Raw genomic sequence first — 21,875 nt, 5'->3', positions numbered from 1 at the left:
TTCTCCCGAAAGACTCAGGGCGGTGTACAGGGCAAGAATAAAACATAAAATTACAAAAATTAAAAAGTTATTAAATACATGCCCACAAAAAACAATAAATACATTAATAAAACCCCCAATAAAATGATAATAAAAACCCCAGCAATCCCACCCTCAGGCCAGGCCGGCTTGTTCGAACAGGTATGTTTTCAGATCGCGGCGAAAGGAGCGAAGATCCAGAGTTTTAGAGTTTTAGTCCACAAGTCATCAAAGGGCCAAGTTTGAAGACCTCCTGCTTTAGGATTAGCGTTGCTATTGTTATTATATTATTGTTGGTTGTATTATTATTATTATTATTATTATTATTATTATTATTATTATTATTCCAACAGCTGGAGGACAACCATGTATTACTTTATGCCCTTACCTCTATCCATCAGCAACTGAAAATTGTGGGGGGGGGGCATCGCCTGAAGGGGAGGAATCAGCGACCCCCTTTTGGTCGGTGGGCTCGACTGAGGGGGGCCAGGGCTTTTGTTTGCTTGTTGGGGCGCGGGTTTTTGCTGTGTTTTTGCGTGTTTTCCCATGCAAACAACCCGAAAGGTCTCAACTGAATTGCAAGGAGGGAGGGGGGGGAGGAGGCAGGGGGGGAGGCCAGCCCCCCCCCCGTGGTCAGCTTTTCCCGAGGGCGAGTTGCCAAAAAATCATCTCCGTTTCTTCTTCCTTCTCGTGCCACCGTGCAGTTGCCACCGCCGGATAAGGGGAGGAGAGCCAGAAACGCGTTCCCACGTTCGCGCAAGGAAGGACCCGGCCTGCTTCCGTCCGCCGGGCATGTCTTGGCTGCGCGGCCCGTGGCTCCAGCTGCAGGCAGGTGAGGCAGCCGCCCCGTGAAGCGCACGGCCATTACACGAGTGGAGGGCCTTCTCCCGCCCCCTTCCCCACGTACGGCCGCCTGGGTGTACTGCAGGATGCGAGTCAGCTGACCCGGCCGGGCAGCCGCCTGCGCGCAATCCTTGGTTTGACGTCTCCCTCCGGAGCGTTTTCTCCCGGATGGGAGAGCTCAAACTCAACGACAGGGTTAGGGCAGCGTTTTCCAACCTTAGGAACTTGAAGATGCGTGGACTTCAACTCCCAGAATTCCCCAGCCAGCTATGCTGGCTGGGGAATTCTGGGAGTTGAAGTCCACGCATCTTCAAGTTCCTAAAGGGGGTGTGTGGAAAGGAGGAAAAATGAAGAAAGCGCCTCTATGTGGAGTTTGCAAGGAGAGTTTCGAAATGGAGGCTCCCTTCGCTGACGCCGCTTCCCCAACCCCATGCAGAAGAAGGCGGGGGTGGGGGGGTTACTTTTATTTTCCTGCTGTATGTGGGGGGAAAGTCTTCGGCGTTGCACGGGATTTGAACCCGGTGGGGATTTGCAACCGGGGGGAATCTTTGCGGGAAGCCAGCGGTGGGCAGGCGGACAAGAAGCAGCCCGCTCTTCAAGGCTGGGGTCCTCGAAAGGAAATAGTCCCAAAGGTGCTTTTTTTCAGGAGGCAACTGGACTTTTTCTTTGAAGGTGTTTCGCTTCTCATCCTAAAAGCTTCTTCGGCTCTGACTGCATGGTGGGGAATGGGAGGATTTATCCTCCTTATAGTGCGTCTAGTCAAGGCTATGGTCTTCCCAGTTGCAATGTATGGCAGTGAAAGCTGGACCATAAGAAAGGCCGAGCGCCAAAGAATGGAGGCCTTTGAACTCTGGTGCTGGAGAAGACTCCTGCGAGTCCCTTGGACTGCAAGGCGATCAAACCGGTCAGTCCTAGAGGAGATCAACCCTGACTGCTCTTTAGAAGGCCAGATCCTGAAGCTAAAACTCAAATCCTTTGGCCACCTAATGAGAAGGAAGGACTCACTGGAGAAGAGCCTCATGCTGGGAAAGGTTGAGGGCAAGAGAAGAAGGGGACGACAGAGAAGGAGGTGACTGGATGGAGTCACTGAAGCAGTAGGTGTGAGCTTAAATGGACTCCAGAAGATGGTGGAGGACAGGAAGGCCTGGAGGAACGTGGTCCATAGGGTCACGATGGGTCGGACACGACTTCGCAACTAACAACAACAACATACTCCTTGCAGACCGCTGGTCATTTGCATCCTTTGAGAGGGTCGCTGAGGCCACCTGGAGGTTTACCTGTGTCCTTGGGCTCACCTGAGTCATTGAGAAGGGGGAGCTGCGCTTCGTGCAGGAATAGCAATCCTTCCCTTCCCCACCATCCAGCGCAGAGCTGAAGAAGCTTCTTGGGTGAGAAGGGAAATGTCTTCAAAGAAAAACAAGAAAGCCCAGTTACCTCTCGGAAAAAGCAGCTTTGGGACAACCGGGACCTGGATGAGGGAGAATCTCCATAGAATATTTGCTGATCTGCTCTGGGCTGGGGTGCCCCAAAGCAGCTGCCTGCAAACCAGCACATGTGTGCCTTGAGTCATCTTTCCCAGGCACTTTGGTCCTGTTGTATAACTGGACCATCTGCCGTTCCCTAATAGGCTGACACCCTGATTAATTTCCTTGCAAATGATCCAGAGGAGGAAAAGGATTTGGACCCTTTGACTGGATGGCCTCAACATCCTTCTTCAGTCTGATATTATTCCCCACCCCCGCAGCAAGATGAATCAATATCCTTATCTAAAACTGAGGGTCCTCTATCAGATTTTTTTTTCTTTTGGCCCTTAAAATCTCTAACTGGACAAGCTGATTTTTTTTTTTAAAAAAAGGAACAGTTTGACGAAGAAAGTCCCACTTTGTAAGTTTTTTTAAAGAAAAAAAAACCCTGACGGTCTCTTCAAAATTGATCTGGGCTTTTAGCGATTTCATGGATGTAATTTTCACATATATTTTTTTTTTGGGGGGGTGTTCAATTTCCAAGTTGCTGACCAGGGCCTTCTCCGGAGATGCTTTTCAATTCTTCAGTCTGGCTGGTCAGCCTGGATTTGCTGTGGTCATTCCACAGCTAGTGATTAAAGTACCAGGCTGGAAACTAGGAGAGTGTGAGTTCTAGTTCTGCCACATCCATAAAGCCCGGCTGGGTGACTTTGAGCCAATTCCTCTCTCAGCCCAGAGCATCAGGCTGGGGTGACAAGACCATCGGTCAATTCCTGTTGCAATCAAGGGATCAACACTTGTTTTATTACAAATAAATAGGTGCAGACTGCACGGAAGGAAAAAAAATCGAAATTATGACTTGGACCCAATGCAGGTTACTTCCCAGCCCATACTAGGCCAGCCCACCAACCAAGCGTGCCACCCGATCACACCAAGTGTAAGATGATAGTGGTAAATTGCAAAGTTTGTTCTTACCTCTTCATAAGTGAATTAACTCAAGCAAGAAAAGATGCTGTCCCTTAAACCAGTGTTTCCCAATCTTAGGAACTTGAAGATGCGTGGACTTCAACTCCCAGAATTCCCCAGCCAGCAGAGCTGGCTGGGGAATTCTGGGAGTTGAAGTCCACGCATCTTCAAGTTCCTAAGGTTGGGAAACGCTGCCTTAAACAACCTTAGCAACTTTTAAGACGTGTGGACTTCAACTCCCAGAATGCCCCAGCGGCATAGCTCAAGGTGACTGCCTCAAAAGTCAGCCAGGGCCTGGCTGAGGAATTCTGGGAGTTGAAGTCCACAAGTCATCAAAGGGCCAAGTCACCCAACCGCTTTTCAGGCCCAAGGCAGGGCTGGAGCTCCGGGGGTCTCCTGCGGACCGGGCCCCCAAGACTACCCCGTCTGCCCGACTTCTTCTGCTCCTTCTCCCGCCCTCCCCGAAGCCCGGGCGCCTCCTCAGCCTGCCTCCCTCCTTCCTTCCTTCCTTCCTTCCCTCTGACGGTCCCGACTCGTGTTCGCAGATCCCAACGTGCCGCCGGCCAGCGGATCGGCGAGGGACGCCAGCAAGAGCGGCGGCGGCGGCCAGCCCGGCTGCCCGCTCCGAGCGACGCACCCGGCCGCAGCGGGCCCGGCTCGGCCGGCCAGCGGAGGACGGAAGAGGCGGCCGAGCAGCAGCAGCAGCGGCGTCGTCGTCGTGGCGGGGCCGGAGGAGCCTCAGCAGTGGCCGCCGCTGGTGGCCTTCGCCCGGCCGGAGGCTCCCGCGGGTAGGTGCCGCCTCCTTCCCCGCCCGCCCGCCCGCCCGCTCGCCTTTCTGCGCCGCCGCCTGGCAGCAACCGGGAGATCGAGGCCGCCTCCGTCCCGGGCTGGGCCGCGCCTGCCCCTCCCTCCCTCCCTCCCTCCTGCCTGCCTCCCTCCTGCCTGGCTGGGCGCAGCGTCGGTCGGTGGGTCGGTGGGTCGGGCGGGCGGCGGGGGGACCGTCGGGGCGCCGCCATCTGCTTCGCCTCCTCGCGCCCGGCAGCCGCCCGGAGCCCGCTTCAATGGGCAGCTCCCACCTGCTCAACAAGGCCTTGCCGCTGGGTAAGCCAGACGCCCCGTCCGCCCGCCCGGCTGGCTACATGGTGGCGAGGCGGCCGAGACATTGTAGCCAGCGCGCCCGCCGCCGCCGCCGCCGCCGCCTCTTTGTGCGGCCCGGGCGGGGGCTGCTCGGCCCGACGGGCCGGGGGCTTCTCCCCGCCGCGCCGCCCGCGCTTCCTGCCGCGCCGCCGGGCCGGGCAGGCCGCGGGGCCTCTTGCCCGGGGAAGGAAGGGAAGGGAAGGGCCGCCGCCTCCTCCTGCTCCTCCTCCTCCTGCTCCTCCTGGGCCCGGGCTGGCAGCCAGGGGCGGCCGGCCTCTCCCGCCAGCGGAGGCCGAGGACTGGGGGGGTCTTTCCGCGGGAGGGGGGGCGCTGCAGGCCTCCCTCTCCTCCCCTTGCCCGGGCCTGGAGGGGGAGGAGAGCCCCCCCCGGATCCCCCAGGTGGAGACCCCCCACCCGCTTGGGGCTCCCAGGCCCCCCAGCCGCGCCTGGCGGGGGGGGGTCCCTCGCGGAGGATCCGGCCTCGGGGTGGGCCGGGGGGGGTTGGGGTGGGGGGAAAAGTTCGCCCGGCCCGGGTCTTTGGGCCGCGGCTTATGGGCCTGGGAGTGGGGCAGGGGGGGCCGGGCTTGGCTGGCGGGAGGGTCCCTGTCCGAAATCCGGGACGCGGGGGGGGGGGGAGGGAAAAAGAGCCTCGGAGGGCTGCCCCGCTTAACGACCGGGCCGAACTGTCAATCCCGGGCGGAGGTGATCCAGGGAAAGTTTCCTTTCAAAAAAGAAAAAAAAAGGGAGGGGAGGGGGCTTTGGGGGGCTTTGGGGGTCCCCGAGGGTGGGAACGGCGTCCCAACCTCCTTTGGTGGCGGGGGTGGGGGGTGTTTATGGGAATTAATGCAGGGGAGGCAGATGGGGCCGAGCCTGGTGAATTTGCTGGCTTTCCCCAGGGCTACAAAGGAGGAGAGCCCATTTGCGCTCAGCCCCCCCCCATCATCGTTTTTTAAATTTTATTTTCGGGGGGTGGGCGCGCTTTGCAAAAACAACAAAAACAGGAAAAAATAATAATAATAATAATAAGCAGGCCGCTTCTGCCGTTTCCTGAGGCTCCTTCTTTGAAAGGCAGATTATTCTAGCCTTTTTCCCAGCATCATCGCGGCTCTTTCTGCTTAGAGCAGCGTTTCCCAACCTTAGGAACTTGAAGATGCGTGGACTTCAACTCCCAGAATTCCCCAGCCAGCTATGCTGGCTGGGGAATTCTGGGAGTTGAAGTCCACGCATCTTCAAGTTCCTAAGGTTGGGAAACGCTGGCTTAGAGGCGACTTTCGTTTTTTTTAAATAAGAATGACAGGGCTAAGAACTGCAGGCAAATTGTATGGCATCCCTGGTAAAAAAAATCCTAATACGCCAAAACGAAAACAAAACAAAAATCAGTCCGATTAAGTCTTAGGAGGACTTCGGTTCTGGAAGTTTTCCCCTACGATTATTTGGAAGACTGTTATTTATTTCATCAGCTCCTGTAGCTGCCTCTTTCACGTCAAGGGCTCCCGTCTTTCTTGCACCTATTCTGATATCTCGATATCTCGTTTGACTTGCTTAACCTTGGAGAACTTGATTATTAAGTAGCGTTTGAGGGAGGTTTGTGACCTGTGTGATCTAAAATTGCTGAATAGACACCCTTAAAACATTGCAAATGTTATTAAGTTTCAATTGTTAGTATATTCAGATTGCTAAAAAGGCCTCCAGAATTTCTGAAATTATTAGCAAAGAATTCCATAGATGCCTTCATTTATTGTAATGGGAGAAATACGTAAAACAGCAGTGGTAATACGGTTTTAAATTATAGTTGCGGTTTGCTGGTATTTTAAACCCTACAAGTTTCCCCTCCCCCCCAAAAATAATTGTTTTTATTTTAGATTATTACATTTGTGTACAAAATGCACATCCCTTTCCAGTGTCCCAGCCAGCACTAGGAATTCTGGAAGTTGTAGTCCATACATCTTAAAGCTGAGAAATAGTTAGGCAGAACAAAAAATACGACGGGAAACCAGGTTTCATTTTGGCGTCTTGTTTAATGAAGCAAACAATGTAGTGTGCTTTATTTTGTGATTAAGATCAGTTCTTTCCATCTGCTGCAAAAAAACAACAACCTTGTTGTGTAAAATGTATGGATATCTCCAGTCTTGCCAGGTGATATTTTCAATTATAGTGGGGATTTTTTTGTATGTGTGTGTGTGCGCGCGTGCGTGTTGCGTCTCTTTCAGGTGACAGGAAATACCCCGATGATAATGAATGAAGAGGGTGGAGAATATTGGAATAATTGTTCTAACCAAATAGTGGATTGAAAGAGGTTTCTTCCCAGTAGTTGTTTGTTGAATTAATTGTGGTTGGGGAAAATTCATAGCACAATGTTTGGTATCTCTACTTAGTCAAGGCCTTTGTGGTTTCCTTCCAAGAAGGCATTAAAGTTGCACTTTGAATCTAGCCCAGAAATGCTTTTTGTTCGTGGAGGGAAATTCAGAGTCTGTGCTGGTATTTTCCCCTCTCCGGCAACACCCGGATTTTAGAAACTCAAGTAGAATTTCTAAAACAAAAACCTTGGGAGAAAGTGAGCAATTCTTGGGGCCAAATTTAGGCAAGACCACAGTGGGTAAGCGAGACAGTTGTGAAGTGAATTTTGCCCCATTTTATGACCTTCCTTGCCACAGCTGTTAAGTGAATCACTGTGCAGTTGTTAAATTAGCTACATGATAGTTAAGGGAATCTGGCCTCCCCATTGACTCTGCTTGTCAGAAGGTCGCAAAAGGGGATCACGCTGCAATGGTCGTAAATATGAGTAAGTTGCCAAACATCTGAATTTTGATCGCGTGACCCATGGGAGATGCTGCAACGATCCTAAGGGTGAAAAACGGTCCTAAGTCACCTTTTTCCAGTGCTGTTGTAACTTTGAACGGTCATTAAATGAATTGTCGTAACTAGAGGACTAACCTGTGAATTAAACCCTAGGCTTCTGAGATACGGTAATTGTGTTTGCATGACATTTTTTACAGCAGGTGCTGAAAAACCCGAGAGGAGGCTAACAGTTATTTTATGACTGTTGCTTTACAGCTGCCGATTCTGAACCCCTTGGAGTTTTCTGTGGTGCTTTTGGACTGCAAAATTGTGCAGCCCTTGGCAGGGAAAAGAGCTCTGCAGTCAAACCTCTTCAGGTTTTGCCAGGATTGATTTAATGGCATTGTAGTAAAGGCTTATATATATAAATAGAATACAGAATAGAATGGAATGGAATGGAATAGAATAGAATGCAGAATGGAATGGAATAGAATGCAGAATAGAATAGAATAAAATGTAGAATAGAATAGAATTTAGAATAGAGTAGAATAGAATGCAGAATAAAATAATATAGAATAGAATGTAGAATAGAATAGAATAGAATAGAATAGAATAGAATAGAATAGAATAGAATAGAATAGAATGTGGAATGGAGTGGAATGGAATGGAATAGAATAGAATAGAACTGGAAGGGACCTTGGAGGTCTTCTAGTCCAACCCCCTGCTCAGGTAGGAAACCCTAAACCATTTCATACATACATACATACATACATGTATGCATACGTATATATGTATATATGTATGTGTATGTGTACATGTATATGTATGTATATATGTATAGTTGTGATCATTTAATCCAGGGGTCCCCAACCCCTGGTCCATGGACCGGTACCGGGCCGCGCCATGCCAGCAACCGGTCCGCACGAGCAAGCGAATCCCCATCCTTGGGATGCAGGCAGCACACAAAACCACGCACTCTCCAGTCCGCGGAAAAACCTCTCTCCACAGAACCGGTCCCTGGTGCCCAAAAGGTTGGGGGCCTCTGGCGTAGGGTGAGGAGGAGAAGAGTGGAGGAAATGTGTCTCGCCATAACATTGATACTCAGAGTTGTGGAATCAACTTGACGGAGGACAGAGAAAATGTCCGTGAAGATTCTCTGTCCTCCAGGTCAGGGTTGTCCCTCCCCCCCCCCCCCCGAGGCAACCTGACTTTTTTGCATTTTTTTTCTTGAAGATGTTTACCGAGCCTCCAAATTTTGATCGTGTGACCCACAGGGATGCTGCGATGGTCGCAAGTGTGAAAAAACGGTCCTAAGTCAGTTCTTCCGTTCGAATGGTCACTGAACTGTTGCAAGTGACGAACTTCCTGGGCGGGCTCTCCTAGTGTTCTTCAAAGTAAAACGGAAATTCTCTTTATTCAGTTCTTGGGGCTGCCGCGTGAAGATTGAAAACCCACCGCTATTTTTTTCCCCATCCAGCTGAGAAGCCAAGGTGGCCCAGGGCAGCAGTAGCAACTTGTGTCAGACACGTCGTCGTGACTCATGTCTCGCGTGACTTTTGTGGGTCCGTATCCGAGCTGTGGTTTGGCTAGAAACAATAGAACAGGAAGGCGTCTGTCATTTGTCTTTACGGAGGATCGGGGTTGGACCTGCAGTGCGAGAACCCTGAAATGAGGTTTTTTTACCCAGCTTCAAACATTTCCTGCCTGCTTGCAGTCTGAGGTGTAGGAGGCCAACTTCTCCACCATCCCAGTTACTGATAGTCCTTGACGTACAACACTTCATTTAGTGACCATTCAAAGTTACAACGGCGAGTTATGACCGCTTTTGCCACTGGCGACCCTTGCAGCATCCACCGTGGTCACAACGTCAAAATTCAGACTCTTGCCAACTGACTCGTATTTATGATGGTCGCTGTGTCCTGGGGTCACGCGATCCCTTTTTGCAAGCAAAGTCCATGGAGAAGCCAGATTCACTTAACAACCGGGTCACTAAATGAACAGCTGCAGTGATTCACTTCACAGCTGTGGGAGGCAACATGGGGCAAACTTCACTTAAATGTCTCGCTTAGCAACTGAAATTTGAGGTTCAATTTTGAGATCTTTCTTACAGCTTGATGCCTCAACAGTTAATGAATGCTTGGGTTATTTTCAAACCAATAACAACAAATAATAGATGAGTCATGCCTGCTTTCTTTATTTTGTCCTCTTACAAAGCATTTTTCAGAGATTTGAGTGTCATTATTCATACACACACACACACACACACACACACACATATATATACACATACACACACACATATACATAGACATGTTGTTGTTAGCTGCGAAGTCGTGTCCGACTCATCGCGACCCTATGGACAACGTTCCTCCAGGCCTTCCTGTCTTCCACCATCTTCTGGACATACATAGACATACATATATTCATTCACAAGTACTTAATATTTTATCAGCAACATATTGTCTGGGTTTCCAACATTTAACTTACTAACACATGTTAAATTCCTTTCTCTACCTCGTTTTTCTAACCATTGATAAAAGGTATCCCGTGTTCTAAAATATACTGAATCTTCTTTGTTTTTCATGTGGCGTTATTCTTACTGAGGCCTTTTTCCTATGCATTGGCTGGTATTAATGTCAGAATAACTTTGATTCTTTAGGCAGTGAGCCCCGAGTGACTGGACTTTTTAAGGAATTAACTGTCTCCTAAGGTGAATAGGAACGGACCGTACACTTGGTTTACACGTGAATTAAGCTTTAATGGACTTTGTTTGGTTCAGTATATTAAATGAACCTAGTCATTGTAATTTATAAACCAGAATTTATGGCTGTGTATGTTGATCCTGGTCAATTCCTGCTTATGTAATAAACCACAGCGGAACACGCCATAGGTCAGCAATATGTGTGAACCCTACAGACACTGTTTAGTTTCCAATAGTGCAAATTGTTTGGTTAAGTCCAGTTACTTCTGGGATAAAAGCAGTGTCAATGTGGGCTACTATACACAAGCTATCAAAATCCAGAGCGTCATTAGGTGACATCACACCGAAATAGACGACACAAAAATCCACAATTCTTCTGGATTCTTTCACCCTGTATATAGTAGTCCTAACCATGATTAGCATAATAATAATAATAATAATAATAATAATAATAATAATAATAATAACAACAACAACAACAACAACAATAATATAGTTGGAAGGGACCTTGGAGGTCATCTAGTCCAACCCCCTGCTCAGGAAGGAAACCCTATACCATTTTAGACAAGTAGCTGTCCAGTTTCTTCTCAAAAACTTCCAGTGTTGGAGCATTCACCGCTTCTGGAGGCAGGTTGTTCCACTGGTTAATCGTTCCGACTGTCAGGAAGTTTCTCCTTAGTTCCAGGTCACTTCTCTCCTTGATTATTTTCCATCCATATTTTTGTATTTGCTTGAGAATGTGGTCTTTATGTGCACAGAGATGTTTTCTGTACTCGTTTGATAGTATGGAACTGTCCTTGAACCGATCCTTTTGAATTTGAGGAACAGACCGTTTTTTTGGTATGCAATTCTTTTCTCATTCTTCTGCATCTTCTCATCCAAAGCAGAGCTCATAACCTTTAAAATATACGGTGATAAGTACAACTTACCTGTGTTATTCAGAGACTACTTTTAACCACATGAGTTACTGTACTCCTTGACTTTTCAGATCAGACCATGCTCCATAACTTTTATCAAGTCTTACATTCTTGGCTTGTTGGACAGGGCTGTGGAAATGATGAACAGACTTATGTCATTTCCTATCCAGACTGGTGGGAAAAGTTGCAAAATATTTCTTTTAAGAATTGTGAGTTGAGCATCTTGAATGCTGTTATAGCCCTGGGGATGGTTGGAGTTATTCAGTTATTTTTTAAAATGAATACAGTACTTTATCATAAACTGCTTTGAACCTTGAAAATACAGCCTGTGAATGTTTTTGCATAAGGCCCAGGAACCCTGATAATCTCACTTGGGTTTATCAACAGTTTATATTTACCCATCAGAGAATTATTTGGAAAAATGTTTCCAAGTTTGCATTGCATGAAAAGGACATTTACCCTTATGGAAAGCAGAACGTTGCAACTAGAGCAAAATTACGGATCCCCCCTTATATTTTTAGTAATTGCTTATATGCATGTTTCATTGATCAAGGGGAGGGATTTAAATCATAGAACATAGAATAATACAGTTGGAAGGGACCCTGGAGGTCTTCTACCCGCTGCTCAAGCAGCAGACCCTGTTCCATTCCAGACAAATGACTGTCCTGTCTCTTCTTGAAAGCCTCCAGTGATGGAGCACCCACAACTTCTGAAGTCTAGCAGTGTCTGGTTAATTGCTCTCACCATTAGGAAACTCCTCCTTAGTTCTAGGTTGCTTCTCTCCTTGACTAGTTTGCATCCATTTGTTTTTTGTCTTGCGCTTTGGTGCTTTGGAAAACAGCCTCACCCCCTTTGTCTTTGTAGGAGCCCCTCAAATATTGGAAGGCTGCTATCATCTCTCCCCTAGTCCTCCTTTTCGTTAGACTAGACCAGGGGTAGGCAACCTTGCCTCTTTTACGACTCGTGGACTTCAACTCCCAGAATTCCTGAGCCAGCAGGGGGGAAACTTTGGCCCCTTTATGACTGGTGGACTTCAACTCCCAGAATTTCTGAGCCAGCATGGCTCAGCTTGGAAACCTCTCCCTTTCCCCTCAGCACGGCTGGCTCAGGAATTCTGGGAGTTGAAGTCCACCAGTCATGAAGGGGCCATAGTTCCCCCACGCTGGCTCAGGAATTCTGGGAGTTGAAGTCCACGAGTCACAAAAGAGCCAAGGTTGCCTAGCCCTGGACTAGACATACCGAATTATTGTAACAGTTCTTCGTAGGTTTTAGCCTACACACACACACACACACACACACACACACCAACCTCAATCTATATCTGGTCTTTAGCTGCCCTGTCCTTTCAAGACAAACATCATTGGTTGTGTGGTAGACGCAGGTGTTTTGGAAGATGGGGGCTTGTTAAACCCAAGCATTATCTCTGCTTGCTGTTGAAGTTTGATGTTTGGTTCAGGAGTCCCCGTTAGCTTTCTGTTGACAGGGGCAGCAATTGTTACCTCTTTATGTGTGGCCATCTGTAGCGTTCCCATCCATGGACCCTTCATTATTTGTTGGGCACATGGCCAAGTGGCCTACTTAAACGCCCAGAGAAAATGGGCATAAGCAGCTATCTGAGCATATGCATCCTCGTTCCTATTCCATTACTGCTTTGCAGCAGCGCTCTTTAACCGATGAGACTTCAAAACCCATCTTCCTCAGCCAGTACAAGCAAAACCCATACTGCCTCGAGACTGAGGTCTAGCCCAACTGAAGAAGACCCGATTGGCATACTCTTATTCCGGTTGAGCATCTTCTTCCAATTTATTCTGTGCTGGAACTGAAATCTTTGGTTACCTTGAAGTCCTTGCTAGGGTATTCTAGCACCATAAACTAAAGCAATTCAGGTGAAACGTCCAGTGCAGTCCTTGGCTCACAAAAGTTCATTTAATGACCGTTCAAAGATGCGATGGCACTGGGGGAAAACAAAATGACTCGGGACCCTTTTTCACACAACCCTTGCAGCATCCCCGTGGTCATGTGATCCAAATTTGGATGCCTGGCAACTGACGTGTACTTGCGACAGTTTCCTGGGGTCACGTGACCCCTTTTTGAGCTCTTCTGACTAGCAAAGTCCAAACCTGGAAGCCACATTGTGCTTAACAGATCTGAACAACTGCAGTGATCCACTTTAACAGCTGTGGTCAAAGAAAGGACGTAAAATGGGGCAAAAGTCACCGAAACCTTTGCCCTGCTTAGCGTCAGAAACGTGGGGCTCCATTGCGGTCGTACGTGGAGGACCACCTGTATTTGGAATGAGGGGACCAATCTGAAAATGAGGCCAAGCGCCAGCTGTGGCCAGGAGGAATCTGATGAACGGAATAGAATCACAGAGTTGGAAGGGGCCCTGGAGGTCATCTAGTCCAACCCTCCCCCACTTTGCTCAGGCGGGAAACCCTGTACCCATTTCAGACAATTCTTCTTAACAACGTCCAGTGTTGGTGATGAGAAACGAAGGAATTGTTAGCTGCTCAGAACAGGCACCTTTCCTAGGCTTCTAACTTTGAGGTTTGGCCGCTCTTAGTACCTCCGGTTCCCCAAGGCAGGGAGACTCCGCCATTACTAGTGGCGAAGAACTTTCCAGAAGACCTCCTCCTTCGTGAGGTTCTCACCCCGGGCCACGGCCCTCCGGTCCTCCGTGTCACGGGGGCCACAAATTCATCTCCGTCTCCAGAGCCAAGATGGCTCCCGTTGTCCCATCCCCTCACGGGACTCCGGCGTGCTTTCTTCTCCCTGACCGGAGGGCTCTCTGTTCCCAAGAGATTAAAGTAAATGTATTTTTAGAGCAATTTTGTTTTTTTAAAAAACATGTTTTGTTCTCAGCATTTCCTGTACCACTCTCAATCTTTTTTTTTCCTCAGCAAAACCACTTGGCTAAATTTAGACTGTTACCTTCAGGGCTGCAGTGTTTCCTTCCCCTTTGCATGAGGCAGAGACAAAACACAAGCCAGCACCAGAAGATGAAGCCTAAAAGCATATATATATATATATATATATATATATATATATATATGTATGTATGTATGTATGTATGTATGTATGTATGTATATGTATATGTATATGTATATATGTATGTATATATGTATATATATTTGTTTACATATATTTTATATAGATTTTATATCTATATAATATATATCTATATTATATCTATATATCTATATATAATTTATATAATTTATATATCTATATCTATATTATAATATTTTATATATTATATAATGTATATATTATGTTTATATATTATATATATAATTTTATAATTATATATATGTATATTATATTTATGCATATACATATACATATACATACATACATACATACATACATACATATATATATATATATATATATATATATATATATATATATATATATAAAAACCTGTCTTGAAATTTATAGCCCATCTGAGCCCCCCTCCCCACCACTCCATGGGGCTCCTGGATGAATTATGTAATCCGTGTATGGAGCCTTCAGGGGTGTAACTGGAGAACCATCACAGAAATAAGAGTCCCCGACTTACAACATTTCATTTAATGACCGTTCAAAGTCTCAACGGCGCTGAGAAAAGAGACTTAATGACTCTTTTTCACACTCATGAAAGTGGCAGCTTCCCCGTGGGTCAGGTGATCAAAATTCAGAGGCTTGTCAACTGACTCGCAGTGAAGATGGTCGCAGCGTGTCCCAGGATCACGAGATCCCCTTTTGCGATCTTCAGACCAAGCAAAGTCAACCGAGGGAAGCCAGCTTCCACTTAACAGCCCGTGTTCCTAACTTAACAATGGACGGTGATCCACTTAACAACGGTGGCCAGAAAGATTGTAAAATGGGGGCAAAACCTACTTAACAACCATCTCACTTAACAACCGAAATGCCGGGCTCAGTTGCCACAAGTCGAGGATTACCTAGAGTCGGTCGGTTTCAGCGTTGTTTAATGCTTGCCTTCTGGGAGATTGTTCTAAAAAGCAAACAGTACAGTGGCATTTTTTACTTCCTGTTCGGCTCATTGAATCCTGTTCGGTTCCGACCGAGTGGTGGGGAACGGAAGGATTTCAAGTCAGAACTGAAGAAGCTTCCTAGGTGAGAAGTGAAAGGTCTTCCGGGGGGGAAAAAAACCCCCAAGAAAGTCCAGTTGCCTCTTGAAAAACTGGATATCTCAGCCATGACTGAGATATCTCCGTAGACAATTCACTAACGGAACGGGCATAAGTCAAGGACTTCCTGTACCGGCCTGCTTCTATACGTGATGCTTGGCTTACGACATTTAGTGACTGTTCAAAGTTAACAGCATTGAAAAAAGTGACTTTTGACTGTTTTTCACCCTTAAGATCGTTGCAACATTCCCCCCCCGGTCATGTGATCAAAATTCAGGTGCTTGGTAGCTGACTCCTATTTACGACAGTTGTGCTGGAGTTCATGTGATCCCCTTTTGTGACCTTCTGGCAAGCAAAGTCCACGGGGTAAGGCAGACTCACTTCTCAGCTTGGGCACCGGAGACAAATTCTTGGGTGTCCAACCACACTTGGCCAATAAAGAACTTCTCTTCTTTTCTCTTCTCTTCTCTTCTCTCCTCTCCTCTCCTCTCCTCCCCTCCCCTCCCCTCCCCCCCTCCCCTCCCCTCCCCTCCCCTCCTCTCCTCTCCTCTCCTCTCCTCTCCTCTCCTCTTCTCCTCTTCTCCTCTATTCCATATTCCATATTCTATTCCATTCCATATTCTATCCTACCCTGCCCTACCCTACCCTACCCTACCCTACCATATTCCATTCCATATTCTGTTTCATTCCATATTTTATTTATTCCATATTCTGTTCTGTTCTGTTCTATATTCTATTCCTTTCCATATTCTGTTTATTCCATATTCTATCCTACCCTACCCTACCTTACCCTACCCTACCGTATTCCATTCCATATTCTGTTCCATTCCATATTTTATTTATTCCATATTCTGTTCTATCCCATCCCATCCCATCCCATGTTCTATTCCATTCCATTCCACTCCATTCTGTTCCGTGGCTCATAAGTTGAGGACTACCTGCCTGTCATTGGATCAAGACAACCCACCCTGACATTCATCTTAGGGCTTTTATTTTTTTTTCGAGCTGCGAATAGAAGCTGCCCCTCCTGGCAGGCTGGGCTCGGCCGAGGACCAACTGCGAGTGCCTTTTCAGAAACAGGAGAGAAATTCTAGCAGACCAAGGGTGGTGGAACCACCCTGGATCTTGGCTGTGAAATGATTGAGGAATAAGTGTTCCTGACTGCAGAGGAGCAGAGCTGGGCTAGCCTCTGTCGGCAGAAAACCTGGAGGCTGCTGTTGCACCTTTTTGCAACCAACCAATTTTTATTAAAAGACACAAGTTTTTGTAAATTGCAGATCAATTCCAGATGCGTAGACACGATGCATATCCAGAGAGGTGAGCTGCTTTGTGTCTGGGGCTCCAAATAAAATCCCTAAATCAGAAGAGGCGCTCCCGGACTTTTTCCTGATCTCCTTTATTCCCGATCCTGTCTCCCAAGTTGCTAACACCTATGTCAGGGAATTGTCTATGGAGATTCTCAGCCCTCCAGATCCTGATTGTCCCAAAGGTGCTTTCCCCCCCCCCCCAAAGGGCAACTGGACTTCTTTTTTTTCTTTGAAGGGGTTTCGGTGGCCTCGTGAAAAAGCATCTTTAGAGACCTATTTCAGGGAGCTGCACAAACGCACACAGCCGCAGACATAAATCTCTTTCCCTAAATGGAAGGGTGGCCTCAAGGACTTCCTGGTGATCTGCCACCACCCTGCGGTCTTTGTCCTTCATTCGAGACTCCTTCAGTGGGGGGCTCAGGCCCGCTCATCCTGTTTTTACCCTCATTTATACATATCAATTTGCTTTTTTTCTTTCTTTCTTTCTTCGCCAGTGAGATTCCTGGTTAGCAGCTCCCCCCCCCCCCCGCTTCAAATGCTTGTCTCTTCTAGTCCATGCAACCTTTAAAGCTGATACAGGCAGGCATTGGGTTCTCTTATAAGCCACAGCCATATCGAAGAAAATAACCTTTTTGTCTGAGGAAGAACAGGCTGTGTTTTAAACTTAACTGTGCAGATAAAGAGGCCGTGCACAAATTCCAGAGGAAGAGCCGCACAATGGCTCCTTTGTGCCGTTTCTGTAGGAAATCATTAATTAGGTAGGAGGTAGGCTTGGAAGTGGAATTGCTAATTTTCTTAACTCACCTTTGCAAATAACGTTCCTAATCAGGCAGAGTTCGCCAGAGCCTCTTGCAAAGATTTTTCCAGCTCCTTTTCCTTTCAGTTCGGCTGTTTATCTGAGTTGACTAAAGGTGAAGCGGTTTAATAATCTTTCCGTGAACTCTTGAGGTCTTTGATCAGCTGCTGAGTCGGAGAGTGTGTTGGCTTCAGTTGTGTATTTGAGTCTCCGGTGCTTTTTATCTGCCAGGTTGCAACCCTGGATAAATGCTTTCTTTGTTTAAGCTCTTGCTTTGAAGCAGAATGGGGTAGATCAGGGGTCTTCAAACTTGGCCCTTTTATGACTTGTGGACTTCAACTCCCAGAATTCCTCAGCCAGCTTTGCTGGCTGAGGAATTCTGGGAGTTGAAGTCCACAAGTCATAAAAGGGCCAAGTTTGAAGACCCCTGGGGTAGATGGAGAACATTTGGCTGTCCAGTTCAGCCGATTTCTCCCTTCCCTTCTTTGTGACAGACTCGGGAGAGTTTGCGGCAGGCAAGACTTTGGGTCAGAACTGATTCTCTTGCTTATTTCTTCCATCAAGGCAGCAAAAACGATTGACCAGGCCTGCAAGTATTGCGAAGATATTTCAGCCGATCTTCGGAAGTTGTCCTTTGCACTTCCTTGTGAATGATAGAGTTGTCTCCTACATTTTGTGGAGAAACAACGCCACTTTTACTGAAGCCAGAATGGGAGGCATGATGTCCTCAGTGAATAAACATGGTCCAGCAAGATGTTCGGAGCGGGGGGGGGGGGCTATGAAGAACGGTTGCAGGAAATGGGTATGTCTGGTTCAGGGCTCTTTTATGACTCATGGACTTCAACTCCCAGAATTCCTGAGCCAGCACGGCTCAGCTTGGAAACCTCTCCCTTTCCCCTCAGCGTGGCTGGCTCAGGAATTCTGGGAGTTGAAGTCCACGAGGCATAAAAGAGCCAAGGTGGCCGACCCCTGCTCTAGTTTAATGAAAAGAAGGACTAGGAGAGACATGATAGCAGCCTTCTAATATTTGAGGGGCTGCCAGAAAAAAGAGGGAGTCAAGCTATTCTCCAAAGCACCTGAAGGGAAGATAAGAAGCAATGGTTGGAAACTCATCAAGGAGAGAAGCAAGTAGAACTGAGGAGAAATTTCCTGACAATAAGAACAATTAATAAGTGGAATGGCTTGCCTACAGAGGTTGTGGGTGCTCCATCACTGGAGGTTTTTAAAGAAGAAACTGGGTGGCCATTTGCCCAGAATGATGTAGGATTTCCTGCTTGAGCTTGGGGTTGGACTAGAAGACCTCCAAGGTCCCTTCCAACTCTGTTATTCTGAATAGCGTGCCTCCGGAAGTTGTGGGTGATCCATCACTGGAGGTTTTTAAGAAGAGATTGGACAACCCGTTGTCTGAAATGGTATAGGGCTTCTTGGCTGAGCAGGGGGTTGGACTAGAAGACCTCCAAGGTCCCTTCCAACTCTGTTATTCTGAATAGCGTGCCTCCGGAAGTTGTGGGTGATCCATCACTGGAGGTTTTTAAGAAGAGATTGGACAACCCGTTGTCTGAAATGGTATAGGGCTTCTTGGCTGAGCAAGGGGTTGGACTAGAAGACCTTCAAGGTACCTTCCAACTGTCTTTTGTGCAACTTGCAGAGGTGGAAATTGCATCTAGAGATGAATGTCCATTCTGAATGTAGAGAGTATCCCAATGGTCAAAAGTCTGTGAAGCCACTAGTGCAAATGTCTGTCACTCTGCGTGGTGAAATGGATCCCTGTGCAGATTTGGTTACTTGGTTATTGTGTGTGTGGGGGTGTCTTGTCTTTCTTCTTTAAAAGGCATGGCTTGTATTGGGTAATCATGCCTAGCATTGGGCTCCAAGAAGAGTCGGGGGGGGGGGAAACTACATTTCACCCATCATACCTCATTTTAATAATTAAAAGAAAGATAAATGGATTTAGCTGGTTTTATCCTTCGTTATGTGTAGGATCACTTGTCCGTTCTCAGATTCAAATTTCAAAATGCCCAGCTTTATCTTTCTGTTTCTGAGTGGGATGCTTATCTTTTAATGACTTTTTGCGATCTTGTACTTATTCCCATTGAGATAATTTCTTTTGTATTTGTTATTTATTGTCTTCCAGTTCTTCCCAGATTCTACGAACTGCCACTGGTCCCAGGAGGGGTGAGGGAGGAGGGGGGGAGAGAGAGGGAGATCAAATTAATTTTTGGCCGAGTTAATTTTTGGCGACGTCCAAGATTTCTCTTTTCAAGGGCTGCTTCCCCCAAAATTCCTAAGCTAAAGTTTTGTAAACCACGTTACAGTCCCATTTTAATCTAATATGCTGGTCTCTTCTAACCCACCCAATGCCTTTCGTACCGGGTTGAGTGATCATTCTATTTCCCTTTTTCCTTCCTACCCACCCAGCTAGTTCTGAAGAGAACGTAGAACGCGCTGCTGAAAGGAATTACAGACATTTGACAAATAAGACATTATCCTTTGCGACGTCGAATGCCGTGTGACCCTAACCGTATGGTTCCCGTCATTTGAAATACTAATTGCAGAATGCCAGGTTTTCTTCCATGCATGAATAAAAGGACGTATATTGATGGCTTTAGTACCAGGAATTTCTCCATCAACCGGGGGGGGGGGTGCGGCGGTGGCGCAACCCATCGGAAAGCTGATTGACTCTTGTTGAAAGTAGCAACATGACAATCTGTTTGTTGAACTTGAGCTGCTCTGAATGCTTCTGGTATGGTAGGATTAGAAACAGATTAGCCTCAATCATCGGCAGGCAGAAAACTGTCCATATCAGGCTGGTTAGCTAATTGTGTAAATGTTAGGCTTAAGTGCTGTTTCCTTTCAACCATGTGAAAACAAAGAAAATTTACCTTTACACATCCTCGACCACAGTTAAGCTCAAAACTTTCTCTTGCCAAGCAAGACATTTTGTTAAGGGAACGTTGCCCCATTTACGACCTTCCTTGCTCCGGTTGTTAAGCGAATCACTCAGGTGTTAAGTTAGCAGTCCGGTTGTTAAATGCATCTGGCTTCTCCCCTTGGCTTTGCCGGTCAGGAAAACTGATCACACAACCCGGGGACGTAGGCAGCCGTCATAAATACGAGTCAGTGGCCAAGCGTCCGGATTTGATCACGTGAGCCTGGGGATGCTGCAGTGGTCGTAAGTGTGGGAAAACAATCCTAAATCACTTTTTCCAGTGCTGTTGTGACTTCAAACGGTCAGGAACAAACTATTGTAAATTGAGAACGATTTATAGTTTAATCTGTCACTCAGATTTGGATTTTGTTGGACGAGAGAGGATGCAAATATCTTTATTTTTTTTTTTAAAAAAAGGAGGTTTGTTAGTTTCGCCAAGAGGTTTAGATGTGAAGTAAGAGCTCAGGGTAAATCGGTGGCACGTTGCAACTCATGAATAACACGTTGGGATGGGTGACCAGCAAATATGCAAATGCCAATCTATTTATTTCAAGCACTGCAAATCGGGAGAGCCAACCGCAGCTGATTTTTTTAAAGAAAGAGACTCCTAGAGTTTTGCTAAGCTAAGGCTAGTCATCGCATAGCTTATAAGAAAATCCAAATTCACCTCTTGCTGCAAAATATTTTACTCGAGGGGCCATATTCGATTTTTGGAGCTGATGCAGTGTGATAGCAGAGCATAATTTTGATGCAGTAACTAGAGAATAGTAAAGGCATCCGGTTGTTGTGAGGTTGTGTAACATTCCTGCAATAGGCCCTTCGCCCAGGATGCCATAAGCAGCTCCCAGGTGACCTCCAAGGATTCTGATTAAAAGACCAATTAAAAAAAATGGAGCCTGGGAGCTGGAACCAGAAAAAGCCCAAATCCTAAATACAGTGAAAATTCAGTGGCCTGTACAGGGAATGTGAAGTCATTAATGTGCTATTTATTTATTTTTTACAGGAAGCTTATATTTCACACGATAAAATTATTTGGTTTAAAATTGACATGTTTATAAGAAGGTAGATACTGTGTTTAGGATGCATATTTTAAGACAGGCATTGCTGAGAGTTTGGAAGAAGTATAGACATAAGTTAAGCAGCAAGATACCATTGTGGGCAATCCCAAAACACGCAATAGAAAATATACATGCTGGTTTCAAACATGATGAGACTACTTACAAGGAAATTTTAAGTTTGGAAAGGAATATTTGGTGCTTGAAATCATATAGTTTCTTGCGAGAAGAGAAGGTTGTTCAGACTTGGTTTCAATATATTCAGTTACAGGCCAGGTGGAAAGAAGACCAAAAAAATGGATTTGCAACGACTGCTGAAAATTTGATAAAGCAAATTAGAAATCAAGGACCAGCACATATTAAACGGATATATCTTGCATTGATAGAGATCGATTCAGAAACAGAGCTTGTTAAGGATTGTATGATAAAATGGGCCCAAAACATTCAGGAAGTTATTACAATGGACACGTGGGAAAAGATCTGGGTGAGGAATGTAAAATTCACTCAAGCTCAAAGTCTAAGAGAGAACTTTTACAAAATGTTTTATAGATGGCATCTAGATCCTAAAAAGCTTGCAAGTATGTATCCGAATTATCAGCCTAAATGTTGGAGGTGTGGTGATGAAGAGGCAACATATTTTCACATATGGTGGACATGTAAAAAGGTCAAGGCTTTTTGGATAAAAGTCTGGTGGAATATGCAGAAGATTTTTAAACGGAGGATAAAGTTTTGTCCGCAATTTTTTTTGTTGGGAATAATTGTTGACGCTACAGTTGTGGACTCTAAGTTGATGTTGAATTTAGTTACGGCAGCAAGACTTTTGATAGGTCA

At 46.5% G+C, this 21,875-nt stretch overlaps 1 protein-coding gene across 2 annotated transcripts in view; it reads left to right on the top strand.

Moving 5' to 3' along the window:
• The first annotated feature begins 4,208 nt into the window (after nt 1-4,208).
• Nucleotides 4,209-21,875, top strand: part of CTBP1 (C-terminal binding protein 1) — a 57,248-nt gene continuing 39,581 nt past the window's right edge. For both annotated transcript variants that reach the window (XM_083362340.1, XM_083362339.1), the window contains exon 1: nt 4,209-4,391. In XM_083362340.1, the coding sequence (XP_083218466.1) occupies nt 4,352-4,391 (40 nt within the window). In that variant the 5' untranslated portion in view covers nt 4,209-4,351. The remainder of the gene's footprint in view (nt 4,392-21,875) is intronic.

This window comes from Vipera ursinii, assembly GCF_947247035.1.
Source record: "Vipera ursinii genome assembly, chromosome: 4".
In the NCBI taxonomy this organism is placed as follows: domain Eukaryota; kingdom Metazoa; phylum Chordata; class Lepidosauria; order Squamata; family Viperidae; genus Vipera; species Vipera ursinii.
The sequence above is the reverse complement of the archived record's forward strand: the minus strand, read 5'-3'. Positions and strand labels throughout refer to the sequence as shown.